Below are 13409 nucleotides of genomic sequence, written 5' to 3' on the forward strand. Positions count from 1 at the left end.
AAGATATATTTGCATAACGTGATGTATGAGATGCTCACATGAGTTAGTTTCAATCAAGATTCTCCGCTGTTAGAGCATCTCCAACCATAACCTTATTCTCTAATCTAATATTGTTAAAGCAAAAGTAGTAATGCCAGGAGCTGTCAGGAGCTTTTGTTACTCTCTAATTTTAGGATGAGGAGCTCCTATAAGCGGGATAAGAGTGTGATTGGAGATGAATTTTCTTTTAATCCTCTTATATAAGGTGTTAGAGGTCGCACTTGGTGCGATGGTAAGTGCCTTCGCCCATGAGCGGTAGGTTTCGGGTTCGAGACTTGGGAGCAGCCTTTCCATAAATAGGGGTAAGGCTAGCCGACATTTACCTTTGTTAGATCCTGCGTAAAGCGGAAGCCTTGTACATTGGGTACGACCTTTTATATAAGGTGTCCATTTGGATTAGACTTGTCCTATCTAGCTAATCCGGTCCAACAAACATGGCTTAGAGACAGCCCAAAGAAAGAGCCAAGGAAAGAGGGGAATATAATTCTAGAAAGAAAAAGAGACCAGACTAGGGGAAGCTAAGTTGGGTGGGGGAGAGAGGGAGAGAGAATATAATTCTAAAAAGGAGGAGAATGGAGATATGGAGAGTGAAACCAACAACTTGATCAAGGTATGGATCTTAACCAACATATCTCTGTGTTATTGTTTCTACATATCATCAAGAATCCCAAAGGGCATCCTCAGGCTCATCTCTCTCCTCCCCATCTTCTACCTCTTCATCATCCTCCCCTTCAGCCTGCATTCCTTCCACCTTGGTGGTCCCACCACCTTCTTCCTGGTTTGGTTTGGCATGTTCAAGCTCCTCCTCTTTTCCTTTGACCTTGGCCCTCTCTGTGCACCCCCACTAACTCTCTTCCAGTTCATCTCCATAGCTAGAAATTGTAATGCCCCTGTGTGCGACCCCTGCTCGAGCTCTTTTCAGGTTTGATCTCGAGCCGCAGTCCAACGAGCCTTACCTTTCCACTTCCCTTCAAGACTTTTGGGGCCGTAGATGGAACCTCATGGTCACAAATATTCTACGGCCTACCACGTACGATCCAGTGCTCCGTATTTCAAAGCGTGTGTTCGGGCCTCGATGGGCCCGATTTCTCGCTCTGATGTCTACTTTTGCAGTCTCAGGTCTAATGCACGAGGTGATTTATTATTATCTCACACGTGTATCTCCTACATGGGAAGTGACGTGGTTCTTTGTGCTACATGGATTGTGCGTAGCAATCGAGGTGGAGGTGAAGAAGGCGGTGGCCGAGAGATGGCGGTTGCACCCGTTGGTTTCGGGGCCGTTGACGTTGGGGTTCTTGGCTGTTCTTCCCTCAGTTGCTGAGAAATGGCGTGGATGTCAAGGCTATAGATGAGTATCCAGTTATGGTAGATTTTGTCAAGGCACACGTGCCCTTACTGTCATGAAGAAGCCCTATTGCTCCAATTTGTGTGTTTTCTTATGAAACGTATCATCATACACTTTATTTCTTTTTATCGTCGTGTATGAGATTTAAATTCAAAAGCTTATTTTAAAAAATAATATTCAAATGTCACTACAAAAAATGACAACGTAAATATTTTAGCATATACAACAACCGCTTCATATTTTCGGTCCAAGCTCCTATTGGTAGACAAATTGTTTTGGCGATAATCGGAGGTAAAAAAATTAGGATTTAAACTCTTGTGGTACTAGTCCGTTAGTAAATTTAATCCAAAAGTAATTTTTCCGTTAAATGTATATTAATTAAAGGGTAAACATGTACTTTAACTTGTGCACCTTCTTCTTCCTCACCTCTCTAGTTCTCTGTTACATACGGGATCAAACATTTACATTTCTTCAAGCACCACCCAGGAGAGAGAGACATTACAGCTCAAACCAAAACCCTGAAATCTGAATCGTTTCTTCCCCAGGAGAGAGAAGTTTTGATTAGGGATCCAAATCTTGTTCTTGCCCACAAATTCTACAAAACCCAGAAGAAGTGCTTCTTCTCCAATCACTTGTGAAAGAAGCAAGAAAGCTTCATCTCTGATCTGGGTTTTCAACATCCTCTGTTTCTTGAGCTTTTTTCTGATTTTTGTTTTTCTGGAATGTGGTGGAAAGATTCAAACTTTCTCGGAAAACTGGAGTCCTTCTTGGCTTTGGAATCTAGGTTCGTTTGCTTTTCTGGTTAGGACGATGGAGCAGGTGTGCAAGCTCTGCAAAAAGAGCTTCTTGAGTGGCAGAGTCTTGGGAGGTCACATGAGGTGCCATGGAGCAAAGAAATCGGCTAAAACTGAGAAAAATATCAAAATGTGCAGAGCACATTCTGAGGTTGAAGACGATGATTATGCTGGTTATGGATTACGAGTGAACCTGAAAAAGTCCTGGAAATTTTTAGGGCACTCGAAGTACATGAGGAAGAAGAAATAATGAGATGCTATTTCTACAACCACCATTATTTCAAAAATAACCTTGATATTTTAAAATTCTTAACAATAAATAAAAAAGAAAATTAGATTAAAAATTTATTTTGTTTAATCTGCTTATGATTTATGAAAAAAAAAAATCATGAATTGGGTCTAGTGCTCCTTATCAATGGAATTTTTTTTCGGTGATATCAATGGAAAAGCTTGAGATCTCATAGTTTTTTGAAAATTTCCCTTTGGATCCTAGCTGGAGAAGGTTGTCGTGGGTTGGATTTGGACGAGAGAAGCTGTCGCCATGTGGGGTATGGAGAAGGCTAGACGTTCCAGTTCGGTTGCGTATATGGAGGAATCGCGCGGGTCGCCTCTTCTCGGACCTGCAGGAGGCCGGTCTGCAAGTAACAGTTCGTGGGTCTTCTAGCCGTGAGTTTTATCTTCGCACGAAAGAAGTGGAGGCCAGCGGGGAGCAGTGGTGGTCCTGGTAGATATGGAAGAAGAAGAAGGTGAGGAAGAAGAAGGTGCACAAGTTAAAGTACATCTTTACCCTTTAATTAACAGACATTTAATGAAAAAATTACTTTCGAACTAAATTTTTCAATATGACTGGTACATATGATAGTACATCACATTTCACTAAACAAATAATGTGATATGTGTACTAAAAAGTTAATAACTTAAAAAATAAAAATTTCCACCATTCCTATTAAAACATGTAATGTACCACTTGTGTTCCTATCACAATTAAAAATTTCTCCTTCTAGTTCAGCTACGCAACTCAAGATTCCGTGTTGGCGAGTTGCAATATGCCGACATTGTATTCCTCGCACTAATGAAAGAAATCAAGATTTAAAATCGAGCACTCACACTTGACTGCAAAACAAATATTATTCAACAAAGGTGGCTTCGAAGTTTGATTAATATTCGGTATTGAATTGAATAACTTTTCTTTGACGCTTATTTTCAGCTACCCCTCTTATTCTTCATAAAATCTCGTTTTACTTCATACATTTTATTTTATCTCGCTTCACTTCATACTTTGTTCCTTTGTGTTCCACTTTACCAATTTCGCCAATTGTGTTAAGAAAACCGTTAGTTTCGCTAACGTGTAATGGACCCTTTGGTCATTTCAACAATAAATGTAGGAATAGGTTAAAATGTTATAATTATATTTTGCGAAAATTAAACAATTTAAAGTTGTTAATATGAGAAAATTTAAGTATTTTTGTGGGGTTTTTGGCTTTTTGATTTTCATGCTAGAGTGATTTTGAAGTTTCAAGTGTCCCAAATCCAAATTAAACGTGAAAAGACCAAGCCCTTAACATTTTTCCCAACTCAGTTAACGGAATGGAATAAAATGATACATAAAAAATGAGTGGGGTGAAATAGAATATAATTGAGGATGAGAAGTAAAGTGAGATTTTGTGAAGAGTGCATGGGCACATGATTAAAAATAAAAGTAGGGAGCCTCTTTTTAATCAAACGTTGCAACCCCACAGTAAACCCGTGGTGCCTTGAATATTTGCACGTTCTTGGGGGGAATGAGGGCGCATTGTTAGGTTGGTACATATTTCACCTCCTTACAAACAGTTATAAAAGAAGGATAAAAACAAGGTGGTCATGATCATGATATTATTAATATTTTTGAAAGCAATCTGGGACACAAAATTTGTATGTTCATGATAAGGTAAGCCGATAGATAGGTTGAGGAGCAGGTGATAGCAACGAACGAAAAGATCAAACAAATTAAAAGAGTATCGATCAATCAACCGATCATGGGATCAATGGAGGAAGAAATCAAGAATTTAATCAAGGTATGCCTTTCCATCTTTGCCTCTCTTTGCTACACCTATTTCATAGCTTCTAAAATCCCCAAGGGCAAACTCAGGCTCCTCTCTCTCCTCCCTATTTTCTACCTCTTCACCACCCTCCCTCTCTCTCTCTCCGCGGCCCTCCCCGCCGGAGTGTTTGCCATGTTCATTACCTGGGTTGGTAGCTTCAAGCTCCTCCTCTTCTCCTTTGGTCATGGCCCACTTTCATCTGACCCACCCCTAAACTCCCTCCTCCTCTTCATCTTCACTGCTTGCCTCCCAATCAAAACATCTCAACAGTTACTACCAAATTTGGAAAGAACCCCTAAGTTGCCTCTGAATTTGCCAACCAAAATCTTGCTGTTCGGCATATTGGTTGCCCTAACTGACTACAAAAAATATTTGCACCCCAGAATTTTATTAGGTCAGTATTGTTGCATGTTGTATCTTTTTGTGGACGTGTTAGTAGGCGTAGCCAACGCAATGATGCAAGCGGTTCTCGGAATCGAGCTCGAATCGCCATCCAACGAGCCTTACCTTTCAACTTCGCTACAAGATTTTTGGGGTAGGAGGTGGAACCTTATGATAACAAATACGTTGCGCCAGACTGTGCACAAACCCGTGCGGTCAGCGGCCGAGACCTTCTTGGGGACTGCATGGGCCCCACTGCTGGCCGTGTTAGCCACGTTTTTGGTATCGGGTTTGATGCACGAGCTCATATACTTCTTCATGACGCGTGCGACTCCCACCTGGGAGGTTACGTGGTTCTTTGTTCTTCATGGGGTGTGTTTGGTCGTCGAGTTTGGCGTGAAGAAGGCGTTGGGTGGAAGGTGGCCGCTGCATTGGGTTGTGTCAACACCGTTGACCATCGTTTTCGTGGTGGCCACCGCGACTTGGTTGTTCTTTCCACCGTTGGTCAGGAACGGCGTGGATACAAGAGCTATTGAGGAGTGCAAGGAATTGGTAGAATTTGTAAAGCAAAAGTTGAAATGGGACCAATTTTCATGGCCGACCATTTCTTTAGGACATTAAACTGTTAGCGTGGGAATCCAAACAATTTAAGGTCTTAGTTTGCACCTTTGTCGTAAAAGGACTCTTAAATTTGTGTACAATGGAAGGGTTTCAAACAATGGATGCGAATCAAATTATTTCGAGCTAGTTTGATATTGTTGCGTTTTAAAAAAAAAAAAATTGTTTCTGTTATGTTGTATAAATAAATATCTGTAAAATAAAGTTGTTGAATGTTTAATAAAAATTTTCTTCTAAAAGTGCTTTTAACAAAAAAAAAAGTATCTAAGTGTTTGGTAAATTGTTATATAAATTGTTGTAAATATGTTAAATGACTAAAAATGATATGGTATTTAATGTGATATAATAATTATCAAACAGAATAATGTAGGGCCAAAAATTGTAGTTTGTAAAATATGTGGGGGGTATACTTGCCATTTGAAGATTTCATTAAATGACCACTAATCATTATGCTTTGAAAAAAAAAACATTTTTTTTTTAAAGCTTGGTAGACCATTCTTCTAATTTTCTGTCTTTCTACTATTATTAACAATAGTTTAAAAAAATAGTGTTATTCTTACCACATTATCTTATTTTTCTGCCGACCTTAACTTAAAAAGTGAATGGGGGTGATGAGTAATTATTGAGCATCTACCTTGTGTGTTTAGTCATATAATGTGTACGGATTCGTAATGGGTACGGGGGTATTGTTGGGAAAGCATTGACCGTTGAATGAATTTTGAGGATGTGTTTTTTTTTTCTTCCCAGAAGCTTTAAAACAAATAGTTGGATTCTCTCTTTTCTTTTTTTGTCTCATCTTCTTTTTTCTTCCATTTGAATATTAAATCATATTAATATTTTATATTAATTTTTTTTTATAAAAATAGAAAATAAAAACGAAAGCAAAAAGTAAAACTAATTTTGCTCGCTTGCTTTGTAGACCATACTCGCTGACTTGTACTCGAGAACACAATTGAATTGGAAGGAAAAAACAGGTGGGAGATTGTGGCTTTTTTTCCTTCTCCACCCAACAACACGGACCAGGATCCTCTCCTGAGTTAAGGATGAAGATCCTTCTTATCAAGGTATATGGACCGTTGGATGAAAATCTAACGGTTACAAACATGAAATCCTTTTAAAGTTATAATAATTGTAGCTGTTGGATTTTCATCCAATGGTCCATACCCTTTGATGAGGAGGATCCTCATCCTTAGCTCAGGAGAGGATCCTGGTCCCAACCAAGGAAGAAAATATCCGTAATATCGGAAATATTGGTAGTCCGAAAACACGGAAATATCGATGGAAATATCGGGATAATATCGATATCGATAAAAATTACATGGAAACCACGGAAATTGTAAGAAAAACTTGGAAATTTTTATTGAAACTTTACAGGATGTTTATTTAGTCAATTATCTATTAATTTATCATAAAAAATTGGAAGGAAATGCATTGCATGATGGATTTAACTGATTTAAGTTGATTATATAGCGAGCTGACAAACATTGTGAGTGTATAAAATATATAATAATTAATGAAAGAAGTTTAAACACACCATAATCGTTTATATATAATGAATTAGTACAATATTTTACACTTTATACATTGCATGGTAAGATACATGAGTGACTAAGTACCACATAGAGTTCCTATGAGGTTCAAAATTTTCACTATCTTCATCATCACTATGTGTAGAGTAAGTGTATTGTGAAGAGTAGTCAGCAACCATAGCAATGGCTTTCAAGAACCGAAACCCAAAAGTCAATAGGAAACCGAATACTTCGGTATTTTTCGGGATTTCAGGATTACCAAACAAATGGGATTTGGAAACCAATCCCATATCGAAAATTTCGGTATTTTTCGGGATGGTTTTGGTTTGGGACTTTTTCGGTTTGGTTTGGGATTTTCGGGAATTTTTTCCAACCATACATGTAAGTGACCAAATAAAAAATAGAAAAATTAAAAACCACATGTCATTGACTAAGTAATTAATTGACACAATTTAAAATATAATACCACAAAAAATTTGGAATATGTGCAAATTTGTTTCTTGCAAAAAGAATTCAAAACAAAACCATATATATAAATAGTATAGCATGTTTTCATAAAAACGTAAGTGGTATGGTGGTCAAGTTGCTGAAGGAGTTAGATTGGAGGGGTTCGAACCCCTTTATGTGCATGTTTGAGACTTTTCAGAATTTTTCAAATATTTTTAGGTTCATCTCGCGATATTATATATAATATCGCGATAATATCCATAATATCGCCGATATTATCGATAATATCGATATTATCGCGATATATTAACGAAAATTAAAGGAATACTCACGAAATATCTATTTCGCCGATATTATCGTTTTTTAAATCTATGGTCCCAACAACACTACCAGACAACTGTTTACCCATCCGACCGATTGCAAATTCACCCTTATGCAAAATGACTCTAAAGACCAAAAAGGTCAACCAACCAGAGTTTACCACATAAGCATTAGTCATTGTTGACCAACAAAAAATATTACTGATTTTCTTTATAAAAATAAAAAGTGAATATAATGAAAAAACAAAGAACAATCAAAATCTCATCGGATCCCCATTTGTCAAGTCCACACCCGCTGCACATTCTGCGGCACGGCGGCACTGATCCCGACTCCGTCAATCTCTCTCTCTCTCTCTCTCTCTCTTCCTCACGAGGTGTTGCCATGTCCGCCTGACTAGTTCACGACTATTATTTGATAAGTATGGTTTAGAACCGTGGTAGTTCCACAATGGTCGAGAATTTGGGCGGTGGTGTTTTTGTGGCCAAGAATTGGGTGGTGGTGTTGGTGTGTTTTGGGGTTTTAGGGTGTTGTACGACTGGGAGGGGTCAAGCTTAGGGTTTGTTATTGCTGTCATAGTTTTTAGTTAAAAGACAAACTATTTTTATTTTTTTTGCTAGAAAAGGAAAGACCCATATTAAAGAGAAAAGCCCCTAGGGAAACCCGTTTGAGTACAATCAAATAGGTAGGCTGGACGAGCAGTCAACGAAATAGTTTTATCCCAAACATGGAAGCCATTAACTAAGAAATCAACACTTGTGATAGCATCTGCTTGAAAATTGGCTTATCTGAAGACATGCTTCCAACAAATATCCACAAAGAAGTCAGCTAGTCGTCGAATATCAGCAAGAATGGTACTCAGTCTCCAGGGAGCATGATAGGCATCTCGAATAGCCGCAATAACCAACTTAGAGTCGCCTTCAACAATGATGCGCTTAAAACCTCTCGAGTTTGCCATCTAGAGACCATCACGAAACGCCAAACATTCTGCCACATTAATGGTATTCTGTCCAACACTACACGCCCCAGCAATGATAGGGGAATCATTCTCATTTCTAATCACAAAACCAAAAGCAGCCTGCTGGTTAACCACCGAGCCATCAAAGTTGAGCTTGGCAAAACTAGTTTCCGAGGGATACCATCGAATGGAGACTTCCCCGTCTTAGACAGAGTATTGGCCTTCCAACCGGATAATTTGTTATGGATCTTAATAATAAGCTCTTTAGCATTAACAAGTCTTTCCAGGAAATTAGATTATGGATCCCTAAGTATCTGCCCATATGCTGGATTTGGAGGATATTGACAATATCATTCCTAGTATGATTTAGAGTGTTATTGGAGAAGTAAAACGACGATTTATGGAAGTTTATTTTTTGTCCAAAGGTATAGGAAAAGTCATTAAGCACTTTAGCAATATTCCTAGCTACAATATTAGTAGCTTTAGCAAAGATCAGGCAGTCATCCACAAACATCAGATTTGTAACTCTAAACCCTTTAGGAGTAGTTAGCAGACCAACATTGTTTCTAAGAGACCCACCAATTTTGTCTGTCTTATCAAGGGTTCCATACATAAAATAAATATGTAGGGAAAAAGGGGGTCCCCCCATCTAATGCCCCTCGATGGATGAAAATAGCCATGAGCTTTACCATTAACTAACACAGAAAAGGAAGTGGACTTAGTACATTCCATAATGAGGTTAATCCAATGAGTATTGAATCCGAATCTTATTAAAATAGATTTAATATAATCCCAGCTAATAAAATCATAAGCTGATATTCAAAATGGTGTGGATGTTAATCATGGATCTTTTGGGCATGTATTGAATGATATACGTACGCTTTTAAAACCGTTCCAGCAGTGGAAGGCACAATTTGTGCGAAGAGAGGCCAATTTTGTTGCTCATCGACTAGCCCGACGTAGTTTAACGTTGGAACGGTCAGTTTCTTGGTTGAAGAACCTTCCGATGTAATTTCAAATATACTATTGGAGGATAAGTTGAATTCATAATTTTGTTGGTGCGGGACACTCATTTTCCCTTCATTCGGGTTCTCTTCCTAGGAAAGTTTTTATCGAGGCACATTGTTAGCACCCTTTCCCTTTGATTGTTTGTTGTTTCCATCATGAAATGAATATCATACTTGATTTCAAAAAAAAAAAAAAAATCATAAGCTTTTTCAAGATCTAATTTGATAGCCATAACACCATACTTACCCTTTTTGCCCTTAAATGATGAGAAGAATTCATGAGCAATTAGAATATTATCCTGGATGAATCTTCCAAGAGCAAAGGCACCTTGATTCCTGGAAATGCAATGTTAGCAAAAGAAAAACAAATTAATGAATTAAAATATACTAAAGGGTAACTTAGGAATATAGATGGGTGGAGAGATAGTATTGTTATTTTTTCAAATTTAATCGGAGGTGGGAAATAGGGTGGGTGGGAAGATTAGAATGGTGAGTGGGCCTAGTAGCTCCCTTTAGTATTTCGTATGTTCAAGATTGGCCAAATAGCCAAAATGGTCCCTGAGATTTGCATAACTCATCACTTTGGTCCCTAACATTTTAAATCGATAAAGGTGGTATCTAAGATTGTCCACCATCCATCATTTTGGTCATTCCGTTAAAAACTCTGTTAAGTGTCCCGGAGGTCTTGGCTGGAAGTTTGGGCAATTTTCAAAGCTTCGTAACTCAATCGTTTCTTAACCAAATTCGACCCATAATATGTCAAAATGAAGATAGGAAAGTGTAGAATGAGATTATACCTATTTGGAATCTCAATGGCTGAACGGGAAAGAAGACATGGTTTGTAAACTTAACAAATCAATCTAAGGTCTTAAACAAGCATCAAGACAGTGGTTCTTAAAGTTTGATCAAGTAGTTACAGGACAAGGTTTTGTGGAAAACAAATTGGATGATTGTATTTATGTTAAGTTTTCAGGCTCAAGTTTTGTATTTTTAGTGTTGTATGTCGATGACATCCTTCTTGGAAGTTCTAATATGAAGCCGTTCAAAGACACTAAAACCATGCTCAGCAAGAATTTTGAAATGAAGGACCTTGGGGAAGCACATTATATGCTTGGTATTCAAATTGTTCGAGATAGATCAAGGAGGTTACTTGGTTTATCAGAAAAGGGATATATAGAAAGGGTACTAATGAGATTCAGCTTGGCAGACTGCAACAATAGTGAAGTGCCAGTAAACAAGGGAGACATATTTTCAAAGGCTCAGTGTCCTAAAACACCATTGGAGCTGGAATAATGAAAAATAAGCCTTATGCTTCATTGGTGGGAAAGTTTGATGTATACAACTATTTGCACAAGACCAAACATTGCTTTTATAGTTGGAATGTCGGGTAGGTTTCAAGCAAATCTAGGTGAGTCACATTGGGTAGCAGTAAAGAAGGTTTTAAGGTACACGCAAAGAACCAAGAACTACATGTTGGTTTATGGCAGGGAGGAGCTTTTGGAGTTAGTTGGCTACACTGATTCTGATTTGGCCGGTGATGTAGATGATAGAAAATCCATTGGAAGTTATATATTTATGTTTAGTGATGGTGCAGTCTCTTGGAAAAGTGCAAAACAGACTGTCATAGCTACATCAACAATGGAGGCAGATTTTATAGCTTGCTTTGAAGGGATGAAATAAGCTGTATGGTTAAAGAAGTTTGTGACAGATTTGAAGGTTGTCAATTATGTGCAAAGACCTATTAAAATGTACTGTGATAACAATTCTGTAGTATTCTTTACCAAGAACAATAGGAGAACTCAGATTCAAGATTGATGGATGTAAAGTTTCTTAGAGTCTGAGAAAAGGTTAGAGAAGGAGCAATTCAAGTGGAGCACTTGAGTATTTGATGCAATGGTTACAGATCCTTTGAATAAGGCATTGCCAATTGGAGTGTTTAAAGCTCATGTCTCTCGGATGGGAATACTTGAATCATTTGATCAGTGGGAGTGATGTGTTACTAAGTGACTGTTTGATTGCTGTTGTGAAGTTCAGAGAGCTGGTGCAGTGATATAGACAGGTTTTAAGTTTAAATTTAAAGTTTATGGCTGAATAAAGATAGTATCAGGTTACATAGTCTTGTTTTCAGTTTATTCTCTTTTTTGAATTGAGATCAATTATGATGGTCTATTGTTTTGAGAAACAAAGTTTGGGATAATTCATTTGATGCTATTATAATGGTTAGTCTATTCAAAGCACTTGTTGAATTTTTGATTCATACGTTGTTTTGGAGCAATGGTTTATCTTAAAATCTTGCTGACAGTGGTGTGAAATAATGGGAGCAAATTATTTATTTATTTGCTAATATTGATCAAGTTCACAATGTTGAGGATACAAATTGAATGTATGCGACTCTTGAGAACTGTTTTGCTTTATTGTAGTAATAAAGTTACAAGAGTTCTGCATTTTGAGATGTATGTTAGTTGGTTGTGATTGAAGACTTTTTGTTAACAGGCTCAGTGATCACTTCTATCTGAGAATGGTTGAATAAGCAGAGTACTTAAAACTGTTCTCATACTCAAGTGGGAGAATGTAAGAATATGAGTATGAGATAGAGAAGTTTTAGGACTGGCTATAGGTGTTCAATTTGATAGAAGAGTCTTGTTGATAAAAGGAATGCTAATCCTTGTCAAAGAAGGATTTTGTATAGCATTAAGATCAGTACAACGAAACAAGCATTTGTATCCTATATGGATTTTAATAGGGAATCCTAATCTGTTATGGTAAAGATTATATGTATATATATAGTGGCATCTCTTCTCATAGGGCTAATGCTCATATTTGGACTTAATCCTATTTGTAAGTCAAGCTCTTGATAATCTGCAAGAGAAGAGAAGGCACACTGAAAGCTTGCTGCCATGGCTTCGGTTCTGCAACTGGTGCAGGTATGCTCTTCTTGCTGGTTTTCTCATATACATAAACTGGATATTTCTCTCTAAGTTGTAGTTCATGTTTTGGTCTTGGAGTTTGTGATTTCTATGCTAACATGGCCATGTTCCCAATGTCCATAGCCATGCTCATGCCCTACATGTCCGTGCCCGTATCCATGTTTATGCTCATATCCGTGATAATGATCACCATAGGTAGCCTTTTCAACGCTCTCCTCTTGAAAAAAAAACAATTAAATTGGATATCAAAAACTGAAAATGAAGCCTTGTAAGTGCAGTAGCAGTACCTACCGATGCATGCAAAGTGACTAACCATCCGGATGTTCCCAAGTTACTCGTTTTCCCAACAAAAAATAAGTTCGAGAAGAAAACGGGTGGGAAACTAAAGTCAAAATTTGTAGCATGCGTGTTAAAACCTGCGATGATCTGTGCATGATGAATAAAATGTGCCTAGCAAAATTTACAAATGCGTAATCGAATAAGAGAAACAAGAATTGATTTTAATTGAGAAAGCGAGAAACTCACGGGTTTGAGTAGGAGCAGTCTCAGTCAAGACCTAGTAGAAGAAAAGTTTTTGAGGACGCCATGTTTGCTTATAATTAACAAATCGAGGTGATAGAACAGAATTATGAGGTAAGAGATGATCGCAGAGTGAAGTGAATATCATGTTGTTTGGCTTTCTCTATTTATAGACTTTCAAAATCAAGAGAAGGAGAGGGAAAATCTTTGGACACCCACATTTTTTTTCACAGTAGTAGAGTGGTAAACGAAAACTATCTTTACCTAATACATATCAAATTCCCTCGAGTAGTTTGAACTCTATCAAAGCATGCTTTGTTTGGTTTGATGATATGTTAACACCACTATTAAGTAAGAAATGAGCCATCTAACCTAGCTAGTAGGTCATCAAAATTTGTTTCTACGCAATATGTGGCAATGTGGTCATAGTTGTAGATGGCTTTTGC

The 13409-nt window shown here is 37.7% G+C and overlaps 1 protein-coding gene, 1 long non-coding RNA gene and 1 pseudogene across 2 annotated transcripts; 2 read left to right on the forward strand and 1 right to left on the reverse strand.

Moving 5' to 3' along the window:
• The first annotated feature begins 507 nt into the window (after positions 1-507).
• LOC103428367 (long-chain-alcohol O-fatty-acyltransferase-like) lies at positions 508-1512 on the forward strand (annotated as a pseudogene).
• A 2528-nt stretch (positions 1513-4040) lies between these two features.
• On the forward strand, positions 4041-5387 carry LOC108171526 (probable long-chain-alcohol O-fatty-acyltransferase 5). The gene has a single exon (XM_017327749.3). The coding sequence runs from the start codon at positions 4194-4196 to the stop codon at positions 5259-5261; it is 1068 nt and encodes a 355-aa protein (XP_017183238.3). The 5' UTR covers positions 4041-4193; the 3' UTR covers positions 5262-5387.
• Positions 5388-12129: 6742 nt separating this feature from the next.
• Positions 12130-13091, reverse strand: LOC108172962 (uncharacterized). Its single transcript, XR_001789549.3, has 2 exons — positions 12970-13091; positions 12130-12661 (listed from the first exon to the last, which is right to left on the reverse strand). It is a non-coding gene; the product is annotated as an uncharacterized lncRNA (long non-coding RNA).
• Between the last annotated feature and the right edge of the window lie 318 nt (positions 13092-13409).

Source organism: Malus domestica, chromosome 03 (assembly GCF_042453785.1).
Source record: "Malus domestica chromosome 03, GDT2T_hap1".
Classification (NCBI taxonomy): Eukaryota; Viridiplantae; Streptophyta; class Magnoliopsida; order Rosales; family Rosaceae; genus Malus; species Malus domestica.

Bases quoted from the DNA above. Each gene is read 5' to 3' on its own strand.
- LOC108171526 (XM_017327749.3), top strand. From the start codon at position 4,194: ATGGGATCAATGGAGGAAGAAATCAAGAATTTAATCAAGGTATGCCTT.